The sequence below is a fragment of the Cervus canadensis genome, chromosome 22 (genome assembly GCF_019320065.1).
Source record: "Cervus canadensis isolate Bull #8, Minnesota chromosome 22, ASM1932006v1, whole genome shotgun sequence".
NCBI lineage: Eukaryota > Metazoa > Chordata > Mammalia > Artiodactyla > Cervidae > Cervus > Cervus canadensis.
In genome coordinates, this window is record NC_057407.1 from 6,216,267 (window position 1) to 6,231,825 (window position 15,559).

The 15,559-nt window shown below is 51.3% G+C and overlaps 2 protein-coding genes across 19 annotated transcripts in view; both read left to right on the forward strand.

The window, feature by feature from the left end:
• Window positions 1-9,379, forward strand: part of ATP2B2 (ATPase plasma membrane Ca2+ transporting 2) — a 365,670-nt gene extending 356,291 nt beyond the window's left edge. For 12 of the 18 annotated variants that reach the window (XM_043442910.1, XM_043442919.1, XM_043442922.1 and 9 more), the window contains one exon: window positions 4,178-9,379. In XM_043442910.1, the coding sequence (XP_043298845.1) occupies window positions 4,178-4,489 (312 nt within the window). In that variant the 3' untranslated portion in view covers window positions 4,490-9,379. Of the gene's footprint in view, window positions 1-1,335; window positions 1,391-3,741; window positions 4,088-4,177 lie in introns of those variants that run through there. The other 6 variants (XM_043442920.1, XM_043442924.1, XM_043442925.1 and 3 more) reach the window with 3 other exon arrangements.
• A 2,113-nt stretch (window positions 9,380-11,492) lies between these two features.
• Window positions 11,493-15,559, forward strand: part of SEC13 (SEC13 homolog, nuclear pore and COPII coat complex component) — a 43,347-nt gene continuing 39,280 nt past the window's right edge. Inside the window, exons 1-2 of the mRNA XM_043442668.1 lie at window positions 11,493-11,622; window positions 14,362-14,406. Of these exons, the coding sequence (XP_043298603.1) occupies window positions 11,620-11,622; window positions 14,362-14,406 (48 nt within the window). The 5' untranslated portion in view covers window positions 11,493-11,619. The remainder of the gene's footprint in view (window positions 11,623-14,361; window positions 14,407-15,559) is intronic.

The window sequence follows — 15,559 nt, forward strand, 5'->3', positions numbered from 1 at the left end:
AAACACCTGGGCTTTCTGTACCTTTGTTGCTGTTCAGTCATGTCCAGCTCTTTGTGACCCCATGGACTGCAGCACCCCAGGCTTCCCTGTCCTTCACCATCTCCCGGAGTTTGCTCAGACTCATGTCCATTGAGTCGGTGATGCCATCCAACCTTGGAAGGAGTCCCAACCACGGTCCCCTGGGCTATCAGAAGTGACCACAGAGGCCTAGGGCAGGGCTGGGTGTGCAAGGCTGACTTCTGGAACACCACCAGCAAGTCACACGTCCCTCCCCCAGCACCACTGTGAGACGGAGGGCCCCCAGCAGACAGATGCCCTGCGGTGACCGGACAGTGTGGTCAGACTGACATTCGAATGATCAGGAGGAAACTCTGGCCCATGACCTCACTTTCCTCTTCTGAGCCACTCAAAAGCTTGTTTTTCACCCAGAAACTTAATGGCACACCCCTAATACTTGAGCCTCACCCACCGTTTTCCAGAGCACTTGCGCACATCCTCCACTCCACATGTACCGCACAACTGAAATGCAAAGAGGGAGGATCTGCCAATACCTCCATTTAAGTGAGCAAGTCTCTGAGGCTCAGAGAAGTGGCCTGACTTGGCCAAGATCACACAGCACGTAAGTGACAAGAGGTCTGACTCCAGGGTCCCCCATTTTCCCCACCACCCACACCACTCGCCAGACAAGCCCACGGAGGTTGAATCTCCACGGTGGAACCAGTGTCCACGCCCACAGCCACATGCAGTGACAAGGAGCCAGTGCTTTGGGGGCCAGGGGGCCAGGGAAGCTGTTTCTCCTCTTGAGATTTCCATCAGCCTGGCAGCGACTGGGGCGGGGGCGTCCTCCCATCAGTGATCAGGAACAGAGTTAGCATTCAGCTTTAGGATCCAAGGCCAACCTCCATGGCTCCTCTCTCTCTTATTCCCACAAATTCCTAACCCATCTCAGGCCGTCTTCATATTTAGCAAGTTCGTAGCATGTGCCACGTTCATGAGTGAAGGTCCTGTTCCTTTGAACCAACCAGGCCCAGAGCATCAGACTCCTAACCCCAGACCGGCCACTTTCCCCATGCCTTCCCAGTCTAGAGAGGGCATGCCCCTTCCCAGCCCCCTTCAGATTCCAGGTTCTAAGGACTGCTAGGATGAGGAGTCTGCGTCTCTTAGGCGGGGGATGAAGGCGAAGGGAAGGAAAGGAAGCCGGAGCTCTCATTAGCATCCTAGTAACTAATTTAGTGCAACCTTGGGTTGGCGAGAAAATGGCTTGCTTCTGGTTGGTGGTGGGGGGGAGCCCAGACCTCTCCACTGTCTGAATATTCCATGTGTTTGTTTCCCTAGAGGGCTAGAGAACCCTGGACACAGAGTTCAGCAAGAGAGAGTGAAATTAAAAGAGGTTGTGAGTCTTTAACCTTGAGCCTGAAATGAATGTGAATCAACCCCAGACTCTTGGCTTCCTTGAAGCCGGGTAAACATTCGAGTATGTCCAACCCACCCCAGACGGGGGGGCCTATATATTTCCTTTAGCACACACACCCCCCTCCCCGCCCCCTTTGTGCTGATGAAACCAAAACATCTGAAGACCCCAGACCCTTCCTCTCTTCCCCCCTCACCCCACGTCCCAGGGCGGCTCACGCCAGCAAAGGCCCATCCCCAGGGCAGTCAGGGAAGGGGAGACGGAAGAGCTTTTTTTCTTCCCATACTGTTTTCCATTTCAGCCGCGAGAGATCCGCAGTGGAGACTTGAAACGGCCGTGGCGGGGTGTCCCGGAAAGTCTTGTCCCCACAGTCTTTGTCCAGAGCAGTTCATTCTTTCTGTCGTCTCCATTCCAGGGGGAGGGCGAGGGGCCTGCATCTCATTGTGTGTCGTCCCCTCCGCGTTGTCAGTCACACGACAGGGTCCTGCCACCATCCCCCCCCCTCCACCAGGCGCTGCCCGGCTGGCGTCTCATTGCAGCTCAGCCTCCAATCACTCCGGGCACGGGGCTGAGCAGCTACAGCGGTCATTAGCGTCCCCATTATACAGTTAGGAAGACTGAGGCCTGCAACCTCTTTTTTGTTGTTTTCATTTAACCAATGGAGTAATGGCCCAGTTATCAGGAGGTCAGAATATTGCATAATCTCTACAGAGCCACAGATACAGTATCCAGGGAGAAAGATGTCTCTGAACAGCCACGTGGCCATCACGGAGGGCCAGCACTAACACATGGTGTCCGGCTGGCTCTTGCTTGGTGCCCAGTGCCTTTTACTGAAAGCAGGATCCCACCAGGCAGGTTTCCCCAGAATCCCCGGCCCAACAGCACATAAGAAGGACCAGGAACAGAGGTGGTTTAGAGAAGATGAGGAAGAGTCAGAGCTAGCAAGTGATGGCTGGCAGCACAGGAGAAAAATTTTTTAAAAATCCAAACTTTGGAGTCTTACACAAAACGAAGAGGGCTCACTGACAAATTCTCTGTGTTCTCTAAATTAGAAGGCGGAGGCGCTTACGACGTGCCTTGCCGAGACTCTTCTCTGAAGTAGTCGCGTAAACCCTGAGCTGTGACACTTAAAACCATCAGCCACAGTCATCATGAAAATTCACTTCCATGGACAGGGCTTTCCCGCCACGCACCCCACCAACCTGGGTTTAGTGCCACAAATCCCGGGACCGCGAGGGCCTTCCCACACACCCCCCCCAGCCCTGTGATATAGGGGGGCAGGAAGGTAGAGCTGTCCGGGTCAGCACCCCCACCTCCTCTGCTGAGGCTCGGCTCCCCCGAGGCATCATAGATGCCTGTTTCTCCCCGCCTGCTGGCTCCGCTCTGAGTGGGGGCTGGGAAGAGAGGAGGAGGCGCTTCTGTCCCATAGGCCCCTCACCATGGCAGGCAGGGCTCCCCTCCCAGGAGTTCAGAGACAGGACGCCTCTCTTCAAAGCGAGGGCCCCATTCCTGTGCCCCCTGTGAGGCGGGACAGGGGGCAGCCAGCCTGGTGGCGTGGCTCGCCTTGGCCCGCAGTCAAGGCGCCAGAAGTGGCACAGCCCGGACGCCTCCGTGTCCGGCCTCCTTCCGTTCTGCAGGGAACCCAGTTTCCAACTGAGACCCAGACAATCAAAGAACTTGGCTGTCCTGTGGCTTAGTTCCGAACCCTCTTAGAATCCTACCCAGGGGCTGAGTGGGCTCCTCTGATTCTGGCCTCATTTTTCGGTTTTGTGTTTTCAAAGCACAAATAAAGAAAGAAAGGAAAAAAAAAAAAAAACGCAGGAAATCAGGGACCCCAAAGCCAACTCCAATGACTGGCCAGGGCTTTGAGTCTATACTCGAGTGTTTACCTCCCAAATGCATGAAGGAAAGAAGCGTTGGGTACAAACGACCTCCGTTCACATTGTGCAGGCTTCCAAGTGTAGCCGTGTGTCCGTCTGTGTGTGCCGTGTGGTTGTCTGTGTGTGCCGTGTGGTTCCCGTCCCCCCACCGCAGCATGCTCCCGAGCCCCGAATGTCCTCGGCCGCCGGCTCCTCCGCGCTTTCTGGCTGCCTCTGCTGCACCCCAGAAAGCCCCGAGTTGGCTTCGGTTTGCTTTGCTGCTTTGGTTCGATGTCCCCCTTCTCTGTTTGGCCCTCGTGTGTCCCCCCTCTCATCCCGGCTCACCCAGCCATCTCTCCTCTCTGTTCCCTGTGTGTGTGTGATGCGTTATCTGTTCCATGTCTGTGGTTCCTTAACAGTGTGTGGTTTTTCTAAGATGAATTCTTTTTTTTTTTTTTTTTTTACAAATAGCCTCTCCTTCTTCCTCCTTGATTCCCACCTGGCCCCGCTACCCTTCTGCATGGTCGAAGCTCTAATTTCCAGTTAACAAGGCTCAGTCTCTCACTAGGTCTGGGTGCCCACTGGAGTGGACTAAGCTTCCTCTAACCACTGCTCCCCATCGTCTCTACGGCGGGGCTTCCTTCCTTCTGTCCTCATACTGTAGTCTGTCCCCAAACCGAGCAAGTAAAAACAAACAAAAAAGACCTCTCGGATGCACATGACCTGAGCCCCCTCCTCCCTCCATTCTTCCCGCTCCCGTCCGCGCTCCCGACGCCGTGGATTCCAGCCGCCCGCTGTGCCCCGCCCCCTCTTCCTCGCCACCCCCTCCCGCGAGCCCACCCCCGACCCCCAGAGCTTGGCCACCGCCCCCGCGGTGGTGCGCCTCACCCCGGCCCTTCCCTTGCAGATCCGCGTCGTGAAGGCGTTTCGTAGCTCTCTCTATGAAGGTCTAGAAAAGCCTGAGTCTCGAACCTCCATCCATAACTTCATGGCTCATCCTGAGTTCCGGATCGAAGATTCGCAGCCCCACATCCCCCTCATCGACGACACCGACCTGGAAGAAGAGGCCGCGCTCAAGCAGAACTCGAGCCCGCCCTCGTCGCTGAACAAGAACAACAGCGCCATCGACAGCGGGATCAACCTGACGACCGACACAAGCAAATCAGCTACCTCTTCAAGTCCAGGGAGCCCCATCCACAGCCTGGAGACGTCGCTTTAGCTGAGGAACCGCCCCCCACCCCGCCGCCACTCCACACCCCGCCCCCCACCCGGGCAGCCACCCATCCAGGCACCTGACTGACCCAAGCAGCAGCGAGCAACGGCAGGAAAAAAAAAACAAAAGCAAATACTGGCGAGAAAACCGATTCCACCCAGCAGACCCTTTTTTTTCTGGCTGCGATGCTGTTTGAACTCTTTTTCACCTTGAGGCGAGGGCGGGATCCCGTGGGGAGCGGGGCTAAAGGGAGTGAGTGGGGGTTTTCCCAGAACTAGCCCTTCCAGGCTCCCGCCTGACATGGACCAGCCATGCCCCCTGCCCAGCGCCAGCCACATCCCTGCATGAATGTACTGCATACTTCCGGTCCTCCCTTAGTTTGGTTTTTGGGGGGTTGGGGAGGGGTTTGGTTTTTTGTTTTGTTTTGTTTCTTTTCTTAGGCGGGAACTGCAAAACAGACTCTTTTCTGAGACTATTTATCCAATCCACTGGTCTGTGAAGTTTTTGAGATGCTTGCAAGTAGCATGGTCTCAGTTGTACAGGTTAATTTCACAACTTTTTGAAATTGCAGAGCTTAACTCGCCTGGTAAATTTGCACCAATGGAACCGAAGAACTTCAGACACTCACAAGGTTATATCCATTTCTTTGTATCTATATCAACGTATACTTCTCTGAGACTGTATACGTCCATATAGATAGGTAGATATATATATATATATATAAATATATATAATGGATATATAAAATTTTTTTGCCGGCATGTTGCCTTGTTTCTGCTTAAATTGCTCTATTTTAACTTATTTATGTCCTAAAAGAAGAATGTAATTTGTTTACAAACCTGTAGATAACGTCTTCGGCTATTTGTATGGTTTAAGAACACTGGTGGCTGAGATGCTATAAAAACAGCTCAGCCTGGCAGACACCTCCCTGGATTGCATCCTCGATGTTTTCCGATAGCCATGCTCTGATTTTTTTTTTTTTTTTTTGCCTGCTGTTTCTGTTGGATAATGTCACTACCGTGGGAGGCAGGAGTCAAATGTGAGCAGGTATCCATCCCTAGGGGTCCGACAGCACGCTCTGTAGACAAAGGGGGAGGAGGAGAGAAGTCTTCGTGGGCTCCAAGGACTGATGGCCGGCCGGCCCCAGGGCCACGGGATCCGCAAAGCACTGAGTGAAGACCTTCTCTCAATGAAACTCACTTGAGTTTACTAAGAGCACTTCCAACAGAGGTTCCCTCTGGCGCTGTCTGTGCAGAGACTGAGGTAGTGAGGCAATATTAGAAATGCTGTTTTGTTGATTTTTTCCTTTTTCAGTTAGTCATTTAGAGGCTTATTTCTTCATAGATTGCAGCAAATATGCTGTTGGCATATTGGATGAGGATCATTAAGGTTTGCTGCTTTTATTTTTATTTTTGAAGAAGAATAGCACTTCACTTTCTGCACTACTTAGATCCGAACGAACCTTATGATGTGTATATTGAGACGTATTCAGTGTGATTTTTTTTAAACCAAATCGTCTTCCTGTAGTCGCAATATATACTGTAGCCTTTGAACAGCAAGTCTTGCTTTCCCAGACAGAAAGCCATTCTGAAACCCTGCATATCACAGGTGAGAAAAGGTGGTTATTTCTCCCCCGCCCCTGAGACAATAACAGCACTAGTAATCCCACTTAATAAGAGCTTATTTAATTGTATGTCAGCCTCTTAACTGCTAAGCACTTTGTGGGTATCAGCTTTTTTCATAAAAGAACTTTTGTATTGAATACAAAGTTTGCTTTGAGACTTTTCAGCATACGATCTTTTTCCATAAACTTGTACAGTGCAAAAGACATTTTGAATACCATGACCGATGATGTCCCATGCTTCAAGGAAAACCAAAACGCTTCCCGCCTCGCTTGCAAAATGCATTCTTCATACTGACCCTTCCCACGGTTGCTCTGTGTCAGCCCGGGCCCCTCCCTTCTCCAGGCCCAGAGAATTCTTCCACAAACAAGATTGAGAGCCACTCGGGAAAAGAGCCATAGTCAGCTGGGAGGGCGTGCGTCTGGACGGCTGTGGAGAAACCCGAGGGTTTGGGATCCCGAGACAGCCCATCCCACCTGGCACGACCTTCCTGGAAGGAGGACCTTTTTTGAGCAAGAGCATCTCCTGAATGTCGAGAAGCATCATCTCTGAATGTAGCCAGCAGAGGGAACTGTGTCCCCCGAAGGGGTGACCAGCCCTCAGATGTGTTTATTGGATTCCAAGACCAACACCGCCCACACCGCCCACTGCTCTCCTTAGAGAAAGACCTGCTCCTGTAGAACCTGGGGCAGCTTTGGAACGTGGTGTGTTTTTTGTTTTCTGTTGTTTTTTGTAGTTTCCTTTTTCAAGGTTCTCCATCTCCCCCTGTGTTCCGACCGTGTGTCCATGACCTCATTCCATGACACCAGGAAAGTCCGGCTTGCACATGAGGCCTCCTGCTCATTTGCAGCCAGGATGCAAGGGGAGCAGGAGGGGGTCTCCCAGAGTGGGGCTCAGCTCCAGGGAGAGTAGGGAGCCATGGAAGCTAGAATGCCCCCACGTTAGTGCTGGTCTTTTCTTGTCAGGAATGATGGATGCCCACACACACATACACACTCATACCCTTGCCCTCACACTTGCACACACACACACACACACACACACAGAGGAAATGACTGGTTTGTCAGAACTCACTGTAGTACATAAAGCTTGCACTCGGCGTCCTATATCTAGCAGCATGGGGTACGTTTGGCAGTTCACCCCATTAGGGGGTAAATAATTTATGACCATTCATCTGTTTTTATGAATTTTTTTAATCTAGACAATAATTGTAAATAAAGAACTCACCATCTCTGTTCATTTAATACTATGCAATGGTGATGCTTTCAATTGCTGTCTCTTCTTACTCCTGCAGTGTGGTTCTGAAATGTCTGTGGTCTTAAAAGAAAAAAAAAAAAAAGGCAAAAAACATCAAACAGAACACAGTGACTATATACTCTGTAATATATACTTTTTTTTTTAACTGGTCAGGGACTGCACCATCCTCTTAGATTCCTGTCTGCCCTCTGGACAGGGGTTCCAGGAGGAGGTAGCAGACTCTAGGTTCTGAGGTCTACGCTCACCAATCTGTCTCCCCCTCCACAGATGAGGGACGAGCAGGGGGCCCATCCAGTGAGCCACCCACCTTTGGAGGTGGACAGGGAGGAAACTGAAGACCTTCCTTCCTAACTCAGCAGCAGCCTGGGTTGCTCCCACCAGCCCCCATCCCACCCCCGTGGCCCCTTCTCCCCGTGTCCCAGCCAGAGCAGAGAGCGGACAAGAAACAGGGGTCCCTGCTTCTGAGCACAGACCAACGGTGGTGACTGCAGTGGGGCAAGGATCGGGACCTGTCTCAGCCCAGGCAGCCCAGTGATGGAACAGCCACCCTTCCTCCACTGTGTGGAAATTCCCCCTTTACCACACCCTGACAGCCTAGAGAGACTTGCATCTATTTCTGGAATTTCCCCTCTGTTCCCTCATCAGGGTGTCTCATCTGACCAGCCACCTAGTTTTAATTATTGTCACTTTATATGATGTTTTTATTATGTGGTGGGACAAATACCCTTCGTGCATTTTTTTTAAAACAAAATTTTCTGGTTATTCTTTCATGTCTATTCTTCCAAGTAAACTTAAAATGTTGCCGAGTCCTCCACCCTCCTGCCCTCCTCTCACCCCAAATATTGGGCCCTTTCATCATAGGTGCAAACATCATGCCGCCATTGTAAGCACTGTCCACTCCGGCTCACTAAATAGAGAGCCCTTTAAGGAGAAAAAAGAAGGGCATCCTAGATCTTGAGGGAAGCCTGATACTCGTCCCGTCATCTCACCTGTCCCCTGAGCCAGGGTGTTGTCAGGAGAGGCCACTGAGCCCCCAGCCAATATCAGTGTGGGCCCCCAAATCACCCACCTTGGCTGTGATGGGGTGGACCCTCCATCCACCCGGGTCCAGGGGAGAAAGAAGGTTCTCTCCCAGACTCAGAGCTACCAGAATGTGTATCCCACTTGCCAATTCTCCTCATGGAGAGATGTTTATTCCTGGCTCCTTTTCCTGGGCTGTTTTTGTGGGGAGGGGGTCACGCCTTGCTCTTTATTGACAGTTTTCAGCAGGTCTGAGATAGGTCCTCACAAGTAGCCATCTCTTGCCTGGACCTTCTCACCACCCTGACTCCCCCTAGTGGTTCTTGCTCTACTTGCAGGAGGCTGTCAAATAAGTACACTGTGACAGCCTCCCAACCCCAAACTCTCTCCAATGGGCCCCAAGATCCCACCATTAGAAGGTGTGGGGGGGTGGGGTGGGGGATGGGCTGCATTTCTCTGAAGGTTTTTGGGTCCTCCAAAGCCAAGGCCAAAATCAAACAATAGCGGGAAATCCCCAGGTCTTTCTCAAGTTCCAAAGCGAGCTCTCCTGATTTTGACATAAAGATCCCGTCCACCCAAGTAGGGGAGGGGGAATCCCAAGCCCTGGGCATCAGCCATCACCCCCTCCAACGAAAACAAGATATTTAAGGCTGCTTTGGGACCGCCCTTCACGGCTCCCCCAAGTCTTGTAACGCCTGTGGTGCTCTCCCTCCCGACCTTTCCTCTCGGGAGGGTCGGTCGCCACACTTTGCTAACTCTTGTGTGCACATATTTTATACCAGAGTAAGCAAGGAAATGGTGCCGCCTCCAGCTTCCTGAGCTGCCAGGGCTCTGGGAGGCTCTGGGACAATCGGGGCTGGGAAGTGACTGTGCTCTTATTGTACACTTGATTTCTCTGTATCTCTGGCTTGTGCTCTTTGTAACTAATGGGATTTGTCTGCCTTTTCAACACTATACTGAGCAATAACAATAAATGCACACGTGGAAATGTAGACACGGTCCACATCACAAGGCCTTTTTCCGCGGGATGGCTGGGTCCCCGCCCTCCGTGGACTTGAACTCAGAGGGAAACCGAGTCCCTGGAAGGGATAGGCAGTTTGCCTGAGGGTGCGCAGGGCAGGGGCAGTCTCTCTCCTTCCACCGAGTCACGCCTTCCTGTACCATTTGAAGGAGGCAAGTTCAGCGTTCCGTGAGTCATGAAGCCTCCATGAGGAATAGCTGACAATCCCAGATGGCCAGACTTTTGGGGGAAGAGACCTCGGGAGGACAAAGAGGTTGAGATTCAGGTTCTAGAGGGTCAGGGCACGAAATAAGGAAAGCTAACAGTGGCCTGACTTGGGGTCTGGGATTAACCAGAGGGAGGTGATGGGAGATATGGACAAAGGATGTAGGTGTCATCCCCTCCTGAGGACAGGGGGATGCAGAAGGGAGCCTGGTACACCAAGAGTCTGAGCTTTGCACACCTCTGGTGAACATTAGCAAAGAACAGGAACACGCCCAGATCAAGAGACAGTCCCAGTGTTGGTTCAAAGGCTGAGGGTCGCACGTGCACACACAATCCCAGCTCTTCTCAGGGAAGACTGACTCCCAGAACAAGCACCACAGGCCCAGTCGGCTTCTAACCCAAACCCAGCTTCACATCCACAGGTCCATTTACTCCCAACATCAACCTTCTACAGAAGGTTTTGTTACAGTTTCCACCTAACAGAAGAAGAGACAGCAGTTCAGAGAGGTGAAGGGTGTACCCACCTAGTAAGCAGGAGCTACAGTATTCATACCTAGCAGTCTTGATGCCAGGGTTGGCACTCAAAACTTTTCAGTTCCACCAGCAAATACCTTAATGAATAGGATACAGTTGCACTGTTTCTCCCAAATCCTCACTCTCTCCAGCTTCAGTGCCAACACCAGGGAATTCCTTATGCCCCATGCATTGTGTTTATGTTATATCTAGTGGGTCACTGTCCTCATCTTATACTCAAGGAAAGTCGGGCTCAGAAAGAAGCGATATGATTTTATCACTCAGAGAATCAGTAGTACATCTACAGATCTAAGATCAGGGCCTGTCCCTGGATGAACAGGAGACCCCAGAGCCCCTCCCGCTTTGTTCCTTGCAACATTTTTTTTCCATCATAAACACCAGACCTCAAACCCCTGGAACATTTTCCCATTAGAGGGAAATTGCAGGTCTTGAAAGCTGGGGTGGGAGTGGAGGGTGAGCTGCAATCTGGAGGTCCAGCCCTGAGTTCTGTAAGACCCCGCTCTCCGGCCCCCTCTCCCAGCTTCTTGATGCCTTGGGTCTGTCACACCCTCTGGGTCTTAACATCATCCCTCCAGCAGGGACCATCTTCTGCTAGGACACTTCCCTCCAGTTTCAAGAGAGGAAACAGGGATTCTGACTCATCCAAGGGGAGTCTAGGTTCCATCCTGGGTCACTGAACTCCTAAAAAGCCATGAGAAGCCCAGGGCTGCCAGACCATGTGTGGCTGAGGGGAACCCCCCCAGGGGCTCTGTCCAGCTACAGCATTCTCGCTGTGCAGGTGAGAAGCCAGGGGCCTAGGGGCTGGGGAAACTGGCGATTGGATCCTGGGCTTAGCTGCAGGGCTGAGATCCCTCCTTGCCTGGGCATCTAGCCGGTGGGCCAGATTCACAGGATCCCAGAGCCGTGATGGAAAAGGCGGTTTCAGAGGCACGGATCCTCTGTGCTTCGAGAGGGCAGGAAGGGAGACAGGCTCAGCTCCCGGCAAGGGGCTTATCTACTGGGTTTCTTTGCCCCTGGTCCCAGCTTGGGTCCTGAGGAGACACTAACAAGGAAGAACAAGGACCAGTCTGGCCACTATCCCCCAAATTAATCATCCTAAAATGTTCATCGTAAGGCCCGTTGTACCCAGAAACGCGGAGACGTTCCTTAGGAGTCCCTTTTTTTCCTGTGTGGATCTCAGGAAAAGGGAAGGGTTTGGTCGCGAGGGAAGACGGGCTAAAGCTTCAGATTAGAAGGCCCGAGTCTGGGTCGCCATGAAAACGAGAGTCCCACCCCGTTTTGGTCTCGCGGTCTACGCACGGAGAAGGGGAGGGGCCGTGGCCCTCAGGAGAGGACGGAACGTTTGTGCGAGCGGAGCTCGCTGCTGCCCGGAGGCTCCGGCGTCCGGACCCGACGGGCTTTCAGCCCGACGCCGGAAGTGAGCTGTTCTGAGGCGACGCCGGGTCCTGCCACGTCTGAGTACTGAAGCCGCTACAACCATGGTGAGTGTTGGGGTCGGGGTCGCGGCCCTCCCGGGTCCTCGCCGCGCTGAAGTTCGAGCCCCATTCTGGGGCCGTACAGTTCTCCCGCACCGCTTCGGGTTTGAGGTGGGGTGGCTCTAGGCGGGTGGTCAGAGGGAGGCCGCGAAACCTCTCAGAACTCTGCGGACAGACGAGCCGCCGCGTCTCCTGCTCCTTCCTTTCCTTCTCCCGCAACAAGTGAGAATAAAATCCCAAACACCGTAGAAGCTGCTATATTCTGAGCCCTAACAGGTTCCAAGCACTGTTCCTAATCTCAGCCTGCCCACAGCCCCGTGAAGTCGATTCTGTTAAGCCAGTGTTCTCGGGGAAATGTCTGTGCCTAGGTTTTTGAGGAAAGCTGGGTGAGCCCACACGTCAGAACGCTGGGTTTGCTCCTTGCTCTGCAGGAGACTGGGTTGTAAGTTTCTTGGGGTTTTTTCTTGGCCTTTTAAGGTACTAAGTAGAGTTGGAGTCGCTTATGCCGTGACATTCAGCTTTTTTAAAAAAATGAGGTTTTAAATCAGTAGTTCTGAAGAGTGAATTGTTTTGAGGGCTGTCTTTTACTACCCAGTGAAGACCAGACAACTTGAGGTGCTCGGGAGGATGAACATTTTTTTTTTTTTTAATAGCTTAAAAAAAAAAAAGGACCAGGCACTTATTCATCAGTCCTGGTTGGTGAGTGAGAGTGGTTCAAAATAAATGCTGGTAATCTTCAAGGTCCTCTGATGAACTAGTATGAAACTACCAGTAAATTTTCTTTTTTCATCTACTTAGCGTTGGGCCATTAACTTAGGCAATTGAATGTAACAGCTAGATAGGCAGCCTAGTGGGGTGGAAAGCTTTGTGGGCTAGAAATTATTAATAGCAGGTGGGGGCTCTTCTCCCAGCACCACCTTTGACTAGCCCTGGAGCAGCTGTTTCCTCTTCTCTGGGCTTCATCTCCTTAGTCGGCTAGCTGTGAACTCTACCCTTCAGCTTTCCTAGTGCACACCTGAAAGCACTTTATAACCCGGGCAGCTTGGCGCAGGTAGGAGATGCTTCCCTTTATCTTCCTTTCTTGCCTTTGCAGATCTTGGGGGCCTGCTTTCTAGGGCGTCTAGACTTTGATGAGAGAATTTGTGTTTACTTGATGTTCCCCTTTTGCACTGCTTTGCAGCCATCCTCTTCCAGTGTCCTCCTTTCTGAAAAGTCAGGTCAGGTTTTAAACCTGCAGGACTAGTGCTGGGAAAAGATGAAATGGGGGAGATGGTAAGAAGTATCACTTCTAGGAGAAGGAAATGGCAACCCACTCCAGTACTCTTGCCCGGAAAATCCCAGGGACGGGGAGCCTGGTGGGCTGCCGTCCATGGGGTCGCACAGAGTCAGACACGACTGATGTGACTTGGCAGCAGCAATCTAAGTGAATGCTAATACTTGTATGAAAATGAGCGAGTACAGAAAACATGGTCATAGGTACTGCTAATAAAACTGCCCTGAATTTTCATAAGAGAAAAAAAAAAAAAAAGAAGTATCACTTCTAGTCTGAAACCTCCTTTTCAGTCTCTTTTCTATCCCAAGAGTTTTGAGAGACTAGTGGTGGAACATAGTCAAATTGTCCATTTTTGTTCATTGACTTATTCATTTAGCAGATAGACACTGAGTTCCTTCTGGTTGCAAAACACTGTGCTGGGTGATTTGAGAGGATTCAGAACTGTCACTGACACCAACCCTGGCTCTAGGGAGCTTGCTTTCTAGTTGGGAGAAGGAAGCATCTAGACATTCAGTGTTGACTTTCAAAAGAGTTTGGCCAGTTCGGAAATCTGGGAATCCAAGACCCGGTGTTGGGGGGCGGGGTGTGGTCATATTTTGAGCTGAACCTCAGAGAATGGATATGAAGGTGATGACCATGGTAACTGTACTCCAGCCCTGCGAACAGGACTCTGTCACAGGTGGTGGACCAGGGAGAAGCCTCAAGAGAATCAATTGAATCAATTAATCAAAGTCTTCAGGTGAAAATCCTGTTATGCAAGAAACTGCCTGGAACATCAGAGGCTCTGTCCTCTGATGCTCCATAGTCCAGCTGTAGCTCCCTTGGAGTCCCTCTTCACCCTCAAGCATAGCCAGGACCTCCCATGCCACCATCCCCAATCTTTGCTCATGTTATTCCCTCTGCGTGGACTGTACTTTTTTCCCCATGTGTTAGTCACTCAAGTCTTGCCCAACTCTTTGCAACCCTATGGACTGTAGGCTGTAAGCTTCTCTGTCCATGGAATTCTCCAGGCTAGAGTACTGGAGTGGGTTGCCATGCCCTTCTCCAGAGTATCTTCCCTGGTCCAGGGATCGAACCTGAGTCTCCCACATTGCAGGCAGATTCTTTACCATCTGAGCTACCAGGGAAGCCACCTGCCAAATTCCTCCTCATCGGAGCCCCAGTTTTTGTCCACCACCCCCAGCCCCTCAGACTGCTATTGCACATCCTAACCCCATGAAAATATTCATTCTGCCTTGTTGGGGTTGCTTCCCTAGAGGCTTTCTCTGGGGCAAGAAGTACCTCTCTTCTGTGTCTGAGTCTCCAGTCCCTGGCACAGTGCTTGGTGCAGCGAAGGCACTTAGAGTGAATGTTTTCTGAATGAATGAATGATCAGATGCTGTCAAGAACTTTAAAAGTGATCGGTGGATTTAACGAGATGATTGCATTCTAACTACCATCAGTTCATTTACCAACAATATCTTTGGTTTTAGGTGTCAGTAATTAACACTGTGGACACTTCCCATGAGGACATGATTGTAAGTATTCCTTTAGCCCTTCCTCACATGCTGAGGACATGGGCATCTCTGTTGATGATTTTTGAATACAGTGTGGCCTTGCAGCCTTTGCCAGTCAGGCTGTAACCTCAGGGGTATGGTCAGTCTCCAAGCAGGCCCTCTGAGTTGACAGGGCTGTGACAGTCTGGTCACTCTGTGTCAGGAGAAACCAAGAAACAGTTTGTAGCTCAGGGTACTTAGTCTCCTGGCCAAAAAAGTAACTGGCTCTGGGATGGGATGAAAGTGGGTGCACAGGTTTGAAATAGTCTTCCCAGCTATCTTCCTCCTGCTGTCACTTGGCCCCATTGAAAAGGGGATTAAAGAAGAAAAAATAAGGACTTCTCTCATGGTCCAGTGGTTAAGACTATGCTTCCAATGCAGGGGGCACAGGTTTGACCCCTAGTTGGGAAAGTTCTGCCTGCTGCGTGATGTGACCAAAAAAAAAAGAAGGAAAGAAATAGGAAGATGACTCAATACAAAGGCAGAGCCGGGTAAGACCACCACAGACGGCGGGTCAGATGGTGTCCTTTGAACCAGAAGTCATTAACTCAGGGTGTGTCCTGAGAGGTGAACACTTGGCTTATGTAAGAGGACAGGGCTGTGGGAGAAGGTCCAGAGGTTAAAGTCTCCAGCAAAGATACAGACTGCTTCATGCAGGGCAAGTAGTCCAGGAAGCCTTGAACAAGACCCGAGTCAGTCAGCCTACAGCATTTCATCCCAGGCGTCCTGCCCTCACAGCCTCCCTCTAGCTGTTGCTTTTGGGCTTCTGAGGGGATTCCTGGATGTAGTCGTCCTTGGAGGCAGTGTGGCACCTGGGTAAGACCATCCAATGTGAGGTCCCTAGTCAATCTTAACTTTAAGACAGTCCAATCTGAGGTCCTTCGTCAATCTGCTAACTTTTCTGAGCCAGCCTTGATTTCCTCGTAGCTGAGATGGGAAATGCCATGGGTGTGTCCCCTCTCTGGGCGGGTTCATCTTGGGGAACAGATGAGACAGGGTAGCAATGGGGAACATCTGCATGCTCTTGGCACATCACACCCCCTGCTGAATGCTGCTCCTTCAGTGTCTCATTTAACCTTCATGAAGTTGAGGCCATTGTTAGCTCCATTTAAAGACAAGGAAACTAAGGTTCCAG